The following is a 16,097-nucleotide window of genomic DNA, read 5'->3' on the forward strand; positions in this document are numbered from 1 at the left end:
TCTAAAGATATATTGTCTAAACCGTTGGAGCATCTTTAATCTACAATTTCAGGTTTATGCCTTTTTTATTCCGTACATCTCTCATTTTCTCAAATTTAATTTTTCCTAATTATCTTAATAAAATTACCCAAGTTTGAGTTAATCAGATATGTACCAAAATATAAATCGTTGATGCCAACTAATATAGAGTATAAGCTTTGTATTCAGGTAAATGAGCAAGATCATAATACTGCTATATGTTAAGATATATATACACTTGCATCAATAACTGCAAAAATATGATGCCTTGATACAGTCATCAATTAGATTTTATTTGGCCTTCAAGAATAAAATGTCCTCAACAAATTTCACTACCAAGGATATATTTCCAGTTGTTGTTTCAAATCAGATTAAAGAAAAAAAAAAAAAAAAAAAACTACCTGCAGTCATATTCTATGAAACAATAAAGAATTTAAAAACTTCAGAAAGAAAAGTTATAAACTTTATCAAGGAGGCAGAAACTCAATGATGAAGCTCCACAGCCTTGTCTGCACCGTTGGACCGATAAGGCGCAATGTTAATTGTTCTTCCCAAATCTATCAGTATCTCATTGTCTATGCAATCGTACCTGCAGTTAAAAACCAAACACAGATGTTAGCTTTCCCAAACTAGTTCAACATGTGTTTCATTTAAAAAATAAAAACAGAACATGTTTTCATATATAATAAGGTCAAACCAAATGGCCATTAGCATGACAATATCAAGGTGCCCTTTTGACCTTAAGGTGTGGACATTATGTATATATTTGTGAAAAAATAGTGTTGTGTGTGCATTTGCTTTAAGAAAAAAAAATTATAAACAAGGTCAAATTAGATAACATGAAAGTTAAAAGAGCAAATGTACTCACAAATTCTTGCAGAGAACGTCAATAAGCTTAGAAAGTTCGAGTATCTTCATTCTAAATTCCATTAATCCTTCTTCATTATTTCTCTCAAATGGTTCAGCTAGAACGAAAGATAGTTTTTCAACATACCCCTCAAATTGCAGTTGCTGGTCCTCAAACAAGTTCTGTTTCACATTTTTATCTTCTTTCGTCATTTCGTCACCAAGAAACGTGTCACCAAACATACAATATGCAAACGGGTACGTACATCTAAGAATTTGTCTTGACCTAACAAGCCTATCAGCTCCATCTATCACCCATGTGTAATCTTTGATATATGCTGTTACTTTCATACCTGATATCTTTTCCTTTAACTTCTTTTTCAAAGCAATTTCAGCTTTTAAAGAATTTGTATGAGCTTCATAAAATTTAAGATAGTGAGCATATCTTATAAGTTCTGATTTCGCTCGCTCCATTTTAACAACATACTCTTCTTTGTAACGCCCACAAGTGTGATTTTTTATTCTATCCCAATTGTGTTCAAAGCCAGTTGCACCACCACATAACCAACTACAAAATCACATGAACAAGCGACTAGTTAATTACTAAACGTGAAAATAAATAAATAAAAAAATGTATAATATTAAAAAAGGATTTTGTTAACAACAACCCTAAGGGCCATCGTTAAGATACATAAAACACTTGTACAATCGAATAACTGACACCTTAAAGTTATCAACCAATTAACTACTTTGTACAATTGTTTTAAGCATGTTAACTAGTTAGCAAAATTCTAGTAAAAAAAATAAAAGGGAAAAAAGATATATACCAAAATGCTTTACCACATGCACAAACAACATGGTTGCAACCTCCATTCTTTTCAACTGGTTTGAGACATGTGGGACAATTCTTGGTATTGGCAATCATCCAATTAATGGTCTCCGAGTCATCCTCGAACTTTTTGACCCAAAGGGCCCACATGTGACACGAACAAGGAGAATGTGCTTCCGAAGAGCAGCTAAAACAGAACTGAAATCCACATGCACATTCGACCTCACAACAACCATCATCGTCAACACGAATGGCGTTTCCACAATGTGGAACACTAGGACACCATTTTACCATCTTGTTATCCTCAATATATGATTCTAAAAGAAACTGATCAAATTTCTTTCCTAGTTCAGGATCCTTTTCATTCACGTATATTCTGATTTTATCCTCGTCACAAACTACATTACATTTGTAAGCCATGCAACTGATTCGCCTACTCTGACCCTCGTTTATCTTCACCACAAAGTGCTCGGTCCAACCTAAATGAGAACCAAAACAACCATAGAAGGGTGTTAAGATTCCTGCTAGGAAAATTAGAAAATTAAAAGGGCTATAATATTACACCAAAAGTAGGCTTTATGTTAAGAAAGTAGGCTTGTTTTACAACCATATATACATTTTAATTGATATTACAACAAGAAGTGGGCTTGCGTTATTAGTGTTACATTTAACCAAAAGATTATTACACCAACATAGTGGTGGCAACATATTTGACATATAGTATATACACCAAAACCTTTGCATCAGTTTTGGGTGTATTTAACCAAAAGATGGTGTATATATCACTAACTAATACTTACAATTGTTACAAAAGGAATGACCACAATCCATTGTTGTCATCTTGTAAATAGGGACTTCCTCCATGCAAATTTCACAAAGAGCTACAGATGATCGTTGAATTCGAACCGAAGAAACATCGCTATTATGATTTACCATAACGCATGCCTCTTCATAAAGCCGATCCTTTCCCTTGTTAACATACACATCAATTACTTTATCAACATCCCACCTATAATGTATAAGCAGAGTTCGTGCCTGATGTTCTTTTATATTTAACAATTCCATTGCTCTTTTTAGGTCTTCTTTCTGAAAAAAAACAAGCAACAAATTGAAATTTAGATATTAAATAATTGCAGATTATTAGAAATCGAAAATACTATTCAACACCATATGTATAGCTCATGCCTCACCTGTGCAGCCAATAGACACTCTTTTGTGATAACCTACAAGTTCGCCAAAACAAGATTGAGGTTAGAAATCATATTAAATACTCAGAAATAGATTAACAATTGCACTTACATATTTAACATGATACTCAATAATGCTTTGCTATAGTCACCTAATTGGCACGTTAGCTGCATGTGCAGGTTTTCGAAGTCGTTACAAGCTCAAGCAAGAATTGGCGGGGAATTAGTTAACAAGTGTTCAAGTAAAATAGTTAGTTGTAGTATAAATGAGTTGTATCTGTAATAAAGTAGTTATGTTTTCAAGTTGCAATTCTCTTCCTTTGTGTCTGTATACTCTCAATTGATTCCCTAATTGTGGCAATTATCCGAATCTGTTTCTTAATTACGATTCCCATATTGTTACAAATTACTTCTTCGATTAGATTAGTGCAGGAAGAGTATATAACATGCTTTAGTATGTATTACCCTAAAAAATATTGGGTAAGGAAGGCTCCCCATAGAGGGTAAAACCTCGGGTAATCAAGTCCCCCGAGCGCGAGACCTAGTACCGGATGAATGCACACCCTATCTTTATGAACAATTTGACATAGTCAGAAATTGAACCCGGGTGGTGTGCTTCATTAGGCAACTCGGTGGCAAGTCTGCGTGGTTAATTACCCTTTCATTCTAAACAACCATGCATACATTTGGTCTTGATCACCCATATTAAAAAACTTGAGTCACTGAAGTATTATTATCGTTCATCATACACATGTAAACAGAGCAGGCAACAGATCGAAACCCTAAATCCAGAGTCTTAAAGAATTACAAACATTCTTTTCCATTACTATATCATCTATTTATTCGTAATAAATTAAAAAATATTTACATAATAAGAATTACGTAAAATTTACCCACATTAAATATCAATAATTTTATTACTTATTAATTATTACCTTACAAGATGAAGGGGTTTGTAAAATAATTTCATCAATAGAAAGATCGACATCGTCATCATCATCTGCATCATCATAATCACCATGACTGTCGTCATAGTAATCAGAATCATCGTAATAATCGCAATGAGAATCCATTGAATAATTAATACTTAATTCGTATGTATAATATGTATGATATAATAATGTTAGATATTCGTGAATGTATTGATCATGTACGTATGGGGATGAAAACTGCGGATCAGCAAAAGTAGGAAAAATATATATGAGAGGTTTTGACAGTTCCTTATATATAGGTAAATTAGGTTTAGATTTAGAAGATGATAGTTTTTGGAGTTAAGGTGATATCAAACTTGAGTACCAAGTTAGTACGTACCCGAATACTAATATTGTATACATAAATTAATTAATGAATAATATAATAGTCCAGTGGTTTGTATCCTATCTTCAATGTCTAAGGCCCCATGTTCGATTCTATGTTGACATTTTTTCTCTCCCATTGTTGTACAACACACTTTGACAACAATATCTTATTTATCTAACCGTTTTACAATATTTGATAATAAATAATATTTATGATAGTAATTTAACTACAATGCACTTAGACCAATTCCAACAATGACGCCGTCATCAATACTTTCTCAGCGTCACACAGCTTTCTCTCTCTCCCTTTCTCACAACTTCCTTCCATAACACTCTCATAGCACACCATTACCAACCATGACATACTTCATCCCCATTACATATTCCACAATTAATTAAGTTATTTATGGTAATGTACAAATAAATAATGTTGGGAAATAAGCGAGAGGGATGAGGGCTTGGTGAGGGCTTGTGAGGGCACACCAATGCCAATGGAGCCCTTCAGGAAGAATGGTGAGGAAGGGGTTGAGGGCGGGCCATTGAAATTGGTTTGTACTATACTAATCCATTATTTATATCTTTTTTAGATTTTAGATAAGGATACACTATACTACTATAGTTAGATATACCTTAATTTATACTACTTCGTTCCATATTAGTAGTTATGATTGATTTTGAAAATATTTTCTTTTCAACTTAAACCTTAGATATATTAATTTGTATTAAATATTATTCGATAAAATTTATATCAATCGATTGGTTTTGAATATATTTTTACTGATATAACGTTAATCAAATATCATATAACACACAAAAAATAATTTAAAGCCGAAGTTGAGAAGTAAAAACTTCTAAAGTCAAATCAGAACTATTAATATGGGATGTATGGAGTATATCTATTAACCGCTATACAAGTGAAACATTACAATAAATGATCAAATTTCTTGGTAAATACATGATCATAAATCTTGTTAAAATAATGTACTATATGTTGATTGCGAACATCATTGGATAATCAAACAACATAAAACTACATTTCACGCAATATATAATTAGCCTCTCCTTGGGTTCAAGATTCGCCACTGATTACGGAGTAATATATACAGTAATACTTATAATTTTATTTTAATTTTTTGTTATCACTTGGGTCTTCCAATAAATATTTAGTTTTAAGTGTTAATAATAATTAATTAATAATCATTTGTAGAATCAAATTAAAAAGATAGATGATTTTAATATTTATTATTGATGATTTTATTATATTTGATTTTGAAACTAAATGATCTAAATTCGCATATAAATTATTTATTTATTTTTTATTATTTATATAGAAAACTAGATTGCACGGCAGCTCTAAAAATAGTATTTAAATGCGTTATTATTGGTACCGAAGACCTGTATTAGACAATGATGAAAGAACGAATAAATGAAAGAAACTGCATAAAAGTTGCACGGGTCAAAGTTTATAAGCCGATCAAAGTGTCAAAATGATGAGACAAAATCATAGTCATTTGGCTACATGTTTAACTTCAACAAACAAATTTAGAAAGGGTGCCACTGTGTAAATTTTAAACCACATAAGTTTAGTAGAGGTACACCACAAGTTAAGCATTCATTACCTCATAATGCATTTCGACCTGCAAAGAAAGAAAAAGAGTAAGTTAAGTTTCATTGAGTAATTTTACCTGTGTGTTAATCTCATAGGCTTGTTATAGCATTTGTCAGTTAGTATTGGGAGTGATTACTTGTATGAGACCTTGACAATGACGCAACCCTTATAATTGATATTATCTATGAAACCAAATTTATTGTAAATTTAAGTATTACTTAAACGTTATGAATGAATACACTTTCAATGCAACAATCAATTGTTTGTAGTTGTTGTTACCAAGCTTCCATTCTCGAATACGACATTCCCCAACTTTTGCTTGAGTTTTCGTTTAGCGTGAATTCCAACCCTGAAAAAAACATTTAAGTGTGTCAAGTCACACTTGCAATAAAACGACGAATTTATAACAAAGATGCAAATCATTAAGTGCAAGTCACATATATAAGTAACTTACAGATGAGATAAAAACTGAACTTAAAGTATACCAAGTCGATAAAAATGTACTCCGATATGATCAACTCCGAAACAATGAAACACCTCCTATATCTTCATCACTCATAGCATGCATAATTAGAGAAACATGCATATAACTTAAAATAATAACCGAGTAGTATAAAAAAATCAAAAAGAACTTCAACTGATGCCATATTTAATAAGAAACTATATATAGCTATGATACAGTCTAGGGATGGCAATGGTCACCCGATCCATTGGATATCCATCCGATCCACCCGCTTCTTGATGGATATGGATGAACCTAAATGGATATGGATACGGATATGGATGAACCTAAATGGATATGGATATGAATGAAAAATTTCATCCACGGATATATCCATTAACACCCGAAATACATATATAAATACATAAATATAGATATATGCTTATATAATTACTATAACAAATGCATTCAGCGCTAAATTTACATTTTACTTTCAACCTTATAATGAAATAACTGTGATATATTACAATAAAACACATATATCTAACTAAATAAACTTACAAAATTTCATATCGAATTTTTCATATTCTATGTTTAATACAGTAGTAAATAAAACAAAATGTGTGCTATATTTGGCAAAGATTACACATTCTTGTGGATAGAATTTAATTATTTCATGTTATATTTATTATTGCTATACCACGTTTTCGTTTTCATCGCATATTAGAAAAATATTATTACATTTTTTTTAATATCCAATGGATATCCATTAACCCGCTTAATCTAGCGGATATGGATATGGATGAATTGAAATTAAACGGATATGGATACAAAAACTAAATGGATATGGATATGGATACGGCATCACCCGATCCATATCCGATCCATTGTCATCCCTAGATACAACCCACGAGGCCGTATTACCTATTCAACTAATTAAATTGTAAATAAGATAAGTAAATTGGTACACAATCGATCAATAACCCGTGATTTACTTTCGAGAGGTCAACCAACTCTGTAATGATGGCAAGATGACTGATCCTTAATAATCCGTTTATAAAAAAACTACTTGAAATTTCACAGAATAATTATATGAAGTGTTGAACCCATATGAACTTTAGTAACAATACAATATGACTAAATTTGGTAATATACATAGATAGACCTAACCCATATGTTTTAACGTGAAAACCCAATATGAACTTGCTTTTGCCTCGTTAACAACCTGCCACTTTCTTCAAATGCAAGCATGTTTAAAGATAATAGTATGCAAATGAATCTATAGTTTAAACATCGGTTATACTTTATTCTAACAGAAGTATATAGTGTTCGTTTATGTTAGAAGGTACAATTGCAAATGTGCGACAAAAATAAACGTAATATTGAAAAAGCAGGTTTTTAATTACGGAGTATAATTTATAATTTATAATGAACATAATATTGAAAGTACAATTTCTAATGTGCTGCAAAAAAAAAAAAAAAAAAAAAAAAAAAAAATTATATAATATTATAAATTTATACCCTTCATTTTCTTATAATGAAAGGTTTGAACATCACCCGGTTCAAATCCGTGAATTCACGAGTTTGAAGAAGATTTCTACACTATAATAAAGCCATTATAGTGATTATATATCTTAAAAATAATATCTCTATATAGATATAGAAAAGAGAAAATAAAGCATTAGTGTGTTTAGAACTAATTATGATCATTATACAAAACTAATTGTATAGTACATTGTAACATATATGCAAGCAACATATTTTGACCGTCTTCAAATGAGGTGTGCAGGGTCAATATTTTGACTGCCAGAAGCAACTACACATTTTGACTGTCTGCACAAGAGATGTTCAGGGTCAACCAAAAACCTACCCATTTCGATACGTACCAAAGAAACTACACATTTTGACTCGCAACCCACATGCCCGACCCGCCCATTTTGCCACAACTAAAAAGTGTGTCGCAAAATATCATGAGTGTAGAGTACCTTTTATTTTGAACCAATAACCTCAGGCGCTAACAGCTTCGCACGTTCATCAGATGCACTAAATTCTAACTGGGCATTCCCATACCCGGTCCTCATAGCCTCAAGTTCCACCTAGTCACATAAAAAATGTACTAACCGATTAACAAAATATATTCTGTAAATGCATTTATCCAACAACAATCGTACAAAAAAACCATGAATTGATAGGTATATTAAAACCTTCACAACAAACATCAAAATACCAAATTACCATAAGAAATAAATGAATTATTAGTAATATATACCAACCATTCAAACCCAGATTTAAAAATCGGCATTATATCAAATTAAGGTTATCAGAGTAGAGGCTCAAATGATTATAATTTTAAATCATACCTTGAAAACACTAATATTGTCATGTCATTGCACTTGGGACAGTACAACATACCATCTTTCATCTACAGATGTCTTCACGTTGTCATCAAGATCAACCAAAGAGACTTCTTCACAACCTTCTATCCTCCAAATACACAATATTTAAGATGAAAGAGTCAATTCAGCCATACAATATATGTTTTTAAGAAAAGGCAATTCAAAATAGGTAACATATACATACACAAACTTAAAAAATACAATTATTCATCAACATCCAATTACTACTATGACTAAAAAAAGTCAACACACAGTATTATACGTTAATTAATCAACAGACACCCTTTTCCAACCTATTACATTCACATATTTGATTAAGAAATCTTAATTATAAAATTATACACTAATGTTACAATGTAATAATAAACATAACAAAGCATTGAAACATAATAACCCTAAGAACCATATATAACAACAAACACCACATAGATAGATAATAATAAATTAAACATATCAAATCGAACAAAGTACTCAAACTAATAAATCATTTCTTAAAAACTACTCAGTAATACATTAAAGGCGATTCGTGAAGAAACATACAAAATCAAAAACCTTAAAGCGATATAACCGCCAAACACTACTATTACATGCCGCCATGGCCTAACAATAGATAGAGTGGCTTGTAGTCAATGAAACCCTGAAACTTGATGTATGCGCAATATATATCTGCTCATGTCAACCTATTAACAATCTGTTGCACAACCATTCGTGTTATTAACTCATTATCTGTTGTACAAACATCTTATATCTGGTGTTATCAACACTAATTAGTGCACAACCATATGTTGACATATATTTATATCTATATGTAATGGCGGTAACAGCTTCAAATGGTCTACACAAAATAGAAACAAGATAGCTTTCTAGCAAACACAACTAATATACAATATTTTCTTCAATTAACAACCATTCCCCAACAATATTATAAAACATAGGAGTGTTTATTTACATCATAAGAACACATCAGTTAGTAAAGATCTTTACATGTTACCTGCATTCCATTCATAACCCCGTGAATGATAGACCCAATTTATAGCTGAAACGCCATTGCTGCATCACCAGAGCCTAACACATACACACACACACAAAAAAGAAAAGAAAAAAAAAATCAGCATATGACTTGTGGAAATACTCTGGTAGCTTAAGTTTGGAGTAAAAAAAGGTGACAATCTAAAGACAAAAAGGTTAAATCGTGCACATAAATGACAATTATAATAATCAAGTATAACCTTCAACATCTAGTGCAAGTATCTCCAAGAATCATTATGGGTGCAGCAGCAGTACCAATTTCACCACCTGAATAAAACTCCCATAAATTAGGGCATATAGCTTATTCAAAAATCATATATAATTAATAACGATTGTAAGTATATACTTATACCTCAAAAACAGTATCATCATCATCATCAAGTTATATAATACAGACTAAAACGTGATTAAATCGATTTGGATAAAAAAGTTTACAACTGCTATAAACGATTAAAAAGAACAAAGAAGAACTCAAACAATCAACTAATAACCTGATTGATGACTAATTAAATTACATAATAACGAATAAACTTCGATTGGTTTTAACCTATCAAAAAGTCGCAACCTTTTTGAAAAAATTGAATTGCAGACCAGCAAGTTCTTTAATCGGTGGTTTCTGGCGTATTGGATTTTAATTTGCAGCCAATTCGATCGTTTCGGATGAAAACTTTGTATGAATATGATCGATTGTTACAGACGAATAAATATTTGATTGCGCTGCCGTGGAACCCCAGTGGATCTGGATATCCAGACCCCCAATTTTTTGATTTAGTCTCCTCTTCTCCTAATTGTTGAACCCTAATTCAGAGTAAACAGAAGAACGTATGAATGAAATAAACGACCGGGGAAGAAGAGAGGAATCGGATTTCTAGAGCTCTATGTGTGTATAGCGATTAGAGATGCCAACGTGTATATTAGATAGGGTAATTAATATTAACGAGCAAAAGTGACCAGCTGCCTTTAGTATTGCATATTATAGGTGATGTAGGGTTATGTATCTACATAATTAAAAACGTTTTACTACGGGTTTGAATACACGTGTTTAGTATCTAGTATACCTAATGGCCTGTGCATTTTTAACGCCGAGAAGATTGCGTAAAAAAGGGGAAACGGAATCATCAATATGATGTAGTTAGTTTGAGTTGTTTATTAGGAAAATAGACCGGAGTATTTACCGTTTTTTGAAAAACGTCCGTTTCGCGTATAGTTAGTTGCGTTGTGTTCTTAAGATTATTTCGAGTTGAACGGTGGCGTCGGAAAAATTTAACGCCTAGCGAGCGAGAAGATATGCGTCTTTGAAAATTTGGGTGGAGTTTATTAATTAAAATAAGGGTTTGACATTTTGTACCCCTATTTTGCGGGGTGAATTTTCATATTGTTCAAAGTTGGGGGGTGAAGATGTTTTTTTGCCTTTGTTTTTTCCCTTTGTCGTTTGATTTGGTTTTTTTGAAAAACGTCCGTTTCGCGTATAGTTAGTTGCGTTGTGTTCTTAAGATTATTTATATGTGTCTTTGAAAATTTGGGTGGAGTTGAATAATTAAAATAAGGGTTTAACATTTTGTATCCCTATTTTGGGAGGTGAATTTTCATATTGTTCAAAGTTGGGGGGTGAAGATTTTTTTTTACCTTTGTTTTTTCCCTTTGTCGTTTGATTTGGTTTGTTTGAGCAAAACGACCAAAAGGTCATGTCGTTTAGTATGTATGGTAATGGTAATGATAATATTAATATTAATATTAATATTAATAATATTAACATTAATTAATATTAATACTACACTTACTAACACCCGTGCCCTCCTTGGTCATTTTATGAATGCAAAAAAAAAAAAAAATAAAAATAAAATAAAATAAAATTTAAAGGCCTTCTCACACTAGCTTTTTTTACTAATCAACCCCCACCCCCCACCTGTACTCAACTTACAAATATCGTGCCCTCCTTGGTCGTTTTATGAATGCAAAAAAAAAAAAAAAAAAAAAAAAAAAAAAAACAAAACAGTTTAAAGGCCTTCTCACAGTAGCTTTTACTAATCACCCCCTCACCTGTACTCAACTTACAAATATTACACTAAACTGGGTTAATACGTAAACTCTCTCAACTAAAATAACAACTCCACCCAAACACTTTGACAGCCCGTATCTTCCTCCTCGGTCCGAGTTAAATTTCACCAACCACACCGTTAAACCCGAAATATTTTTATGGACAAAACGAAACTAGCTACGTTCGAAACGGACACTTTTTAAAAAACGCTAAACACAACGACAGCCCGTATCTTTCCGCTTGCCGCGAGCTAAAGTTTCTCGACAACAACGTCATACTCGAAATATTTTTACGAACAAAACGAAACTAACTACGTTCGAAATGGACACTTTTTAAAAAACGCTAAAAACAACGACAACCCGTATCTTCCCGCTCGCCGCGAGTTAAATTTTTCCGACAGCACCGTCAGACTCGAAATAATTTTATGAACAAAACGATACTAACTACGTTCGAAACGGACACTTTTTAAAAAACACTAAACACAACGACGGCCCGTATCTTCCTGCTCGCCGCGAGTTACATTATTTCTCCAACACCGTCAGGCTCGAAATAATTTTATCAACAAAACGAAACTAACTACGTTCGAACCGGACAAATTTTAAAAAACACTAAAACCGACAACACTAACAACGACGCATAACACATGAGCCGTTTTCCCTTCTTTAAATAAAACTGCGTTAAATATGAATACGCCGGCCGAAAGCCCCCGCCGCATCGCGCGGGCCGGACCGGACTAGTTAGTGTTATTTGGGATTAATCTTGCGATTACCACATCAACAAAAAAGATTAAAGAGTGATTAAGAGTTGACACGTCAGATATATGTTCACGATTTATAAGATGTAATAGAATAGATAGATAGATAGATTATAAGATTAAATCAATTTAAACTTGTATCTGATTTTATTTGTTGTGTACAATCGTTCAAAAACTATAAATACGTACATTGGTGTCACTTATGGTTTAAACCAAACCAACATATACTTTTTTTTAACAGCGATACGGGATCACTCAGGGGACTTAATCACTCACGCGTCCATCTTCCTGCAGTTGCATAACTCGCCCCCAACTGCTTCACAGGAGGAAACCCGGCCCAACATATGTCAAGTCCTTTATAGACCAATATTTTCAACTCGCGATTTCGATACATGTTTTCGACGCGCGGTTCCGACATGCGCTTTCGACGCACATTTTTTGACGTGCGTTTTCGATGCGCGTTTTCAAGCCGCGTTTTTTAGACTTTTTGACCAGCGTTCTGGAGGCGCGTTTTCAACTCATGATTTTGAGGCGCGTTTTCGAGACACGTTTTTTGGCACGTGTTTTGAGGTCGTTTTTGAAAACGTGCGTCGAAAAACACGCTTTGAAAATGCGCCTTGTAAACGCGCCTCGAAAACACGCCTCGAAATCGCGAGTTGAAAACACGCCTCCAAAACGTTGGTCGAAAACTATTGTAATAAACGTGCCTCGATAATGCGCATCGAAAACGCGTCTCAAAAAAGCGTCTCGAAAACGCATGTCGGAACCGCGCTTCGAAAACGTGCGTCGAAATCACGAGTTGAAAATGTTGGCCGATAAAGGACGTGACATGTTATGCGAAGTTGACACTTAACTTCGAAAGTTAACAAAAGTTAACGACACCCTCCTTTTTGATTAACTTTTATAAAAAGACTCATTTTTTTATATCCAAATGAAATAGATAACCTAGAATAGAAAAACAGGGAAAAAAATATGTTACCTTTTTATGTAATTTGTCCTTTTAATAATCACATTTTCTTTTAAAATATATTGACAATATTTATCCATGGTAAGTTTAAAATGAGAATTAATTTAAATTAGAAAGACTTAAATATATATCATTAGCATTTTTCTATATATTAATGGGCAAATTTTTTTAATGGGCATTTTCTTATATACCAACAATATTTATTTATTTTTTTTTTTTTTATTTTTTTTTTTTTTTTGGTAAAGGATTACCCCATTGAATATTATTAAAAATAATAAAAGAATTATATACCAATATTTGAACTTGTGAATCAACTTCGGAGTTTAGATGAAGTAGATATGACGAAAATGATAAATGCTCGCACAATTTACATGTATCATCAATTTACTTATATTTTCCTTATTTCTTGTTAATATTTCATATAAATTAACTGTAAAAACTAATAAGTATTGTAGGTTGAAGAAATTAACTTTAATGATAATGATCCACAATTAGGATCGATATTGTCATCGAAAATATATACATAATGTGTTAATGTGTATATAATAAAACAGTCAACATCACTATTAAAAGTTTAGCCCCCGTCAAATTCCAGAATAATATCAAACTAAAATTCAGCCACACAAAATTCAGCATAAAACCTAATCATGGCCACACAAAATTACAGATATAATGCTCAAAGATTCTGCAGCAGTCGAAATGAAAACATGATCAAATTAGGGCTAACCATTCGTCTAATTCACTACGCTATAAATTCGTATTTGACATGAAACAAACGGTCGAATTGCAACAGAAGACAATACATATCAAACAATGAAATTTCCACATTGCAAAGGCTAAAATCGCATTCTGTACCTCAACGTTTGGAAAATTGTGGGGCTTTTCGGGCTTTTTTGAGACCAGGTTTCTTCCTCTCAACTATTCTTGCGTCTCTAGTAAGAAGACCTTCTTTCCTAAGCGGCTTTCTGTGATCTTCGCTCACTTTTAGCAATGCACGCGCAATCCCAAGAGATATCGCTTGTGCCTGCCCCGAAAGACCACCTCCATGTGCCTTCACAAAGACATCATAGCTAGTCTCGTATCCCAAAGTCGCCAAAGGGACTTTAATATATTGAAGCCATAACGGGTTTCCTTGAAGATATTCCTGTAAAACCGTTCAACGTTTTGATTATGGCGAAACATTCAAAAGCATATATCCAAACAAATGGGAATCAGGTAGGATGTTCTCATAGTGGGCGATCTAATGTTTTATGTGATGAGGTTTTTCTTGTTTGGTACGAGTATTTATACTCTGATGTACGCGGCCTAACCAAATTAGGCGATCTATTGTTGTGTATTGTAAAGAATATTTTACAAGATTGATTGAGTTTATGACAGATATAAATGGAATAACTACCCAACAGTAACAGATAAGAACTTGTAAAATCTTAAAATCAATGGCAAAGTTCAACCCTTTAAGCAACATTTTAGAAGCCTTAAAATTTCATTCCCCAATTACTAATCTTTCAAAATCATTAACAACTTACTAGTATGTTTTAAGCAGTCAAGTGGTTAAAGCAGAACGCCATAAGCCCATAAACCAAGATTCAAATATTAAATCTTCAGTTTTTGCTTACAGACTTCGTAACAACAAAACGCGTAACGTATTCGAAGTTATGCTAATTCTGACACATAACATATGTATTGTTAAACCACATACGTTACGCGCAACACACGGTAAAAAAAAGTTCACATTTTTGGCCTTCTAATTTATTGGATAAGCACATTATCACAAAACTATTGCTCTTGATGCAGCTATGATATTTGTGGGCAGTTTGCAGCAGGCATGATCTTCCCTTATTTTTGTATACTCAAAGTAAGCATTTTTATACATCAATTTAACATTTTAAAAAACAGAATTATCATGTAACAAAATGGCTCAAACGATACACACACACAGTCATATATTTATATTAATATTATATTAATATTTATATTGACCTAAAAGAATAACTGCAAAATTAAGTCAATTTTTACTGAAATTAACTACCTTTGCGTCACGGTAATTAATAATAAACTTTCCAGTTCCTTCTTGAATAACAACCCTAGCAATAGCACATTTCCGGCGACCGGTGCCGATGAGCGTTTGTGCAGCGAACCCGCCGGGGAGTCTAGACTTGACGTATTTCTCGATGTTTACAGCTTCCAAATCTCCGGCGAGTGGCTCGGCAACCACCGTGGCAAGAACAGTCAGTGAAGGGGTTTTGGGTTTGGTGAAATGAATTGATTTTGGGGATTGAGTGAGTGAAATTGAGTTAGGTTTTTGGGAAATTTGTGAAGAGAATGAGAGAGATGAGAAGGAAGATGTGAGGGTGGAAATGGATGTTGCCATTTTTTGAGTTGTGGATTTTGGGAAAGGAGATTTGGTTGAAGAAGGTGATATGATGAAGGGAAGGAGAAAATAATAGGATAGGATAATGTGATGATATTGATTTGTCTAAAATGCCCTTTTGTTAGAATTTGAGATTATTCTTAATAATTACTATTTTTTTTTATCAGCGAGGAATCCCTATGAACAGGTACATTGACTCCTCCATAGATGGTAAACATCAGTTAATCAAGCCATCTCTGAGCGCGAGAGCTGATACCAGGTGAATTGCGCACAAGACGCACCCTCTGGCCACACTTTCTTTTTGAACGAAATG

At 32.9% G+C, this 16,097-nt stretch overlaps 2 protein-coding genes and 1 long non-coding RNA gene across 6 annotated transcripts; all 3 read right to left on the reverse strand.

Annotated features, from left to right (window-relative positions):
- Positions 1–501: 501 nt before the first annotated feature.
- LOC139848671 (probable E3 ubiquitin-protein ligase ARI2) lies at positions 502–2,925 on the reverse strand. Its single transcript, XM_071838382.1, has 5 exons — positions 2,884–2,925; positions 2,494–2,779; positions 1,692–2,172; positions 887–1,432; positions 502–607 (listed from the first exon to the last, which is right to left on the reverse strand). Exons 2-5 carry the CDS (start codon positions 2,756–2,758, stop codon positions 502–504), a joined length of 1,398 nt encoding a protein of 465 aa, XP_071694483.1. The 5' UTR covers positions 2,759–2,779; positions 2,884–2,925.
- A 4,269-nt stretch (positions 2,926–7,194) lies between these two features.
- LOC139848066 (uncharacterized) lies at positions 7,195–10,580 on the reverse strand. 4 transcript variants are annotated; one of them, XR_011759825.1, is made up of 6 exons: positions 10,220–10,580; positions 9,855–9,921; positions 9,617–9,690; positions 8,590–8,708; positions 8,215–8,325; positions 7,195–7,464 (listed from the first exon to the last, which is right to left on the reverse strand). It is a non-coding gene; the product is annotated as an uncharacterized lncRNA (long non-coding RNA). The 4 variants fall into 4 exon arrangements; XR_011759824.1 differs by lacking the exon at positions 7,195–7,464 and adding an exon at positions 7,780–8,062; XR_011759822.1 differs by lacking the exon at positions 7,195–7,464 and having other exon boundaries at positions 7,780–8,325.
- A 3,393-nt stretch (positions 10,581–13,973) lies between these two features.
- On the reverse strand, positions 13,974–15,833 carry LOC139847432 (small ribosomal subunit protein uS9c-like). Its single transcript, XM_071837103.1, has 2 exons — positions 15,443–15,833; positions 13,974–14,557 (listed from the first exon to the last, which is right to left on the reverse strand). The coding sequence occupies exons 1-2, from the start codon at positions 15,782–15,784 to the stop codon at positions 14,270–14,272; spliced, it is 630 nt and encodes a 209-aa protein (XP_071693204.1). The 5' UTR covers positions 15,785–15,833; the 3' UTR covers positions 13,974–14,269.
- Positions 15,834–16,097: the final 264 nt, after the last annotated feature.

Source organism: Rutidosis leptorrhynchoides, chromosome 5, assembly GCF_046630445.1.
Source record: "Rutidosis leptorrhynchoides isolate AG116_Rl617_1_P2 chromosome 5, CSIRO_AGI_Rlap_v1, whole genome shotgun sequence".
Classification (NCBI taxonomy): domain Eukaryota; kingdom Viridiplantae; phylum Streptophyta; class Magnoliopsida; order Asterales; family Asteraceae; genus Rutidosis; species Rutidosis leptorrhynchoides.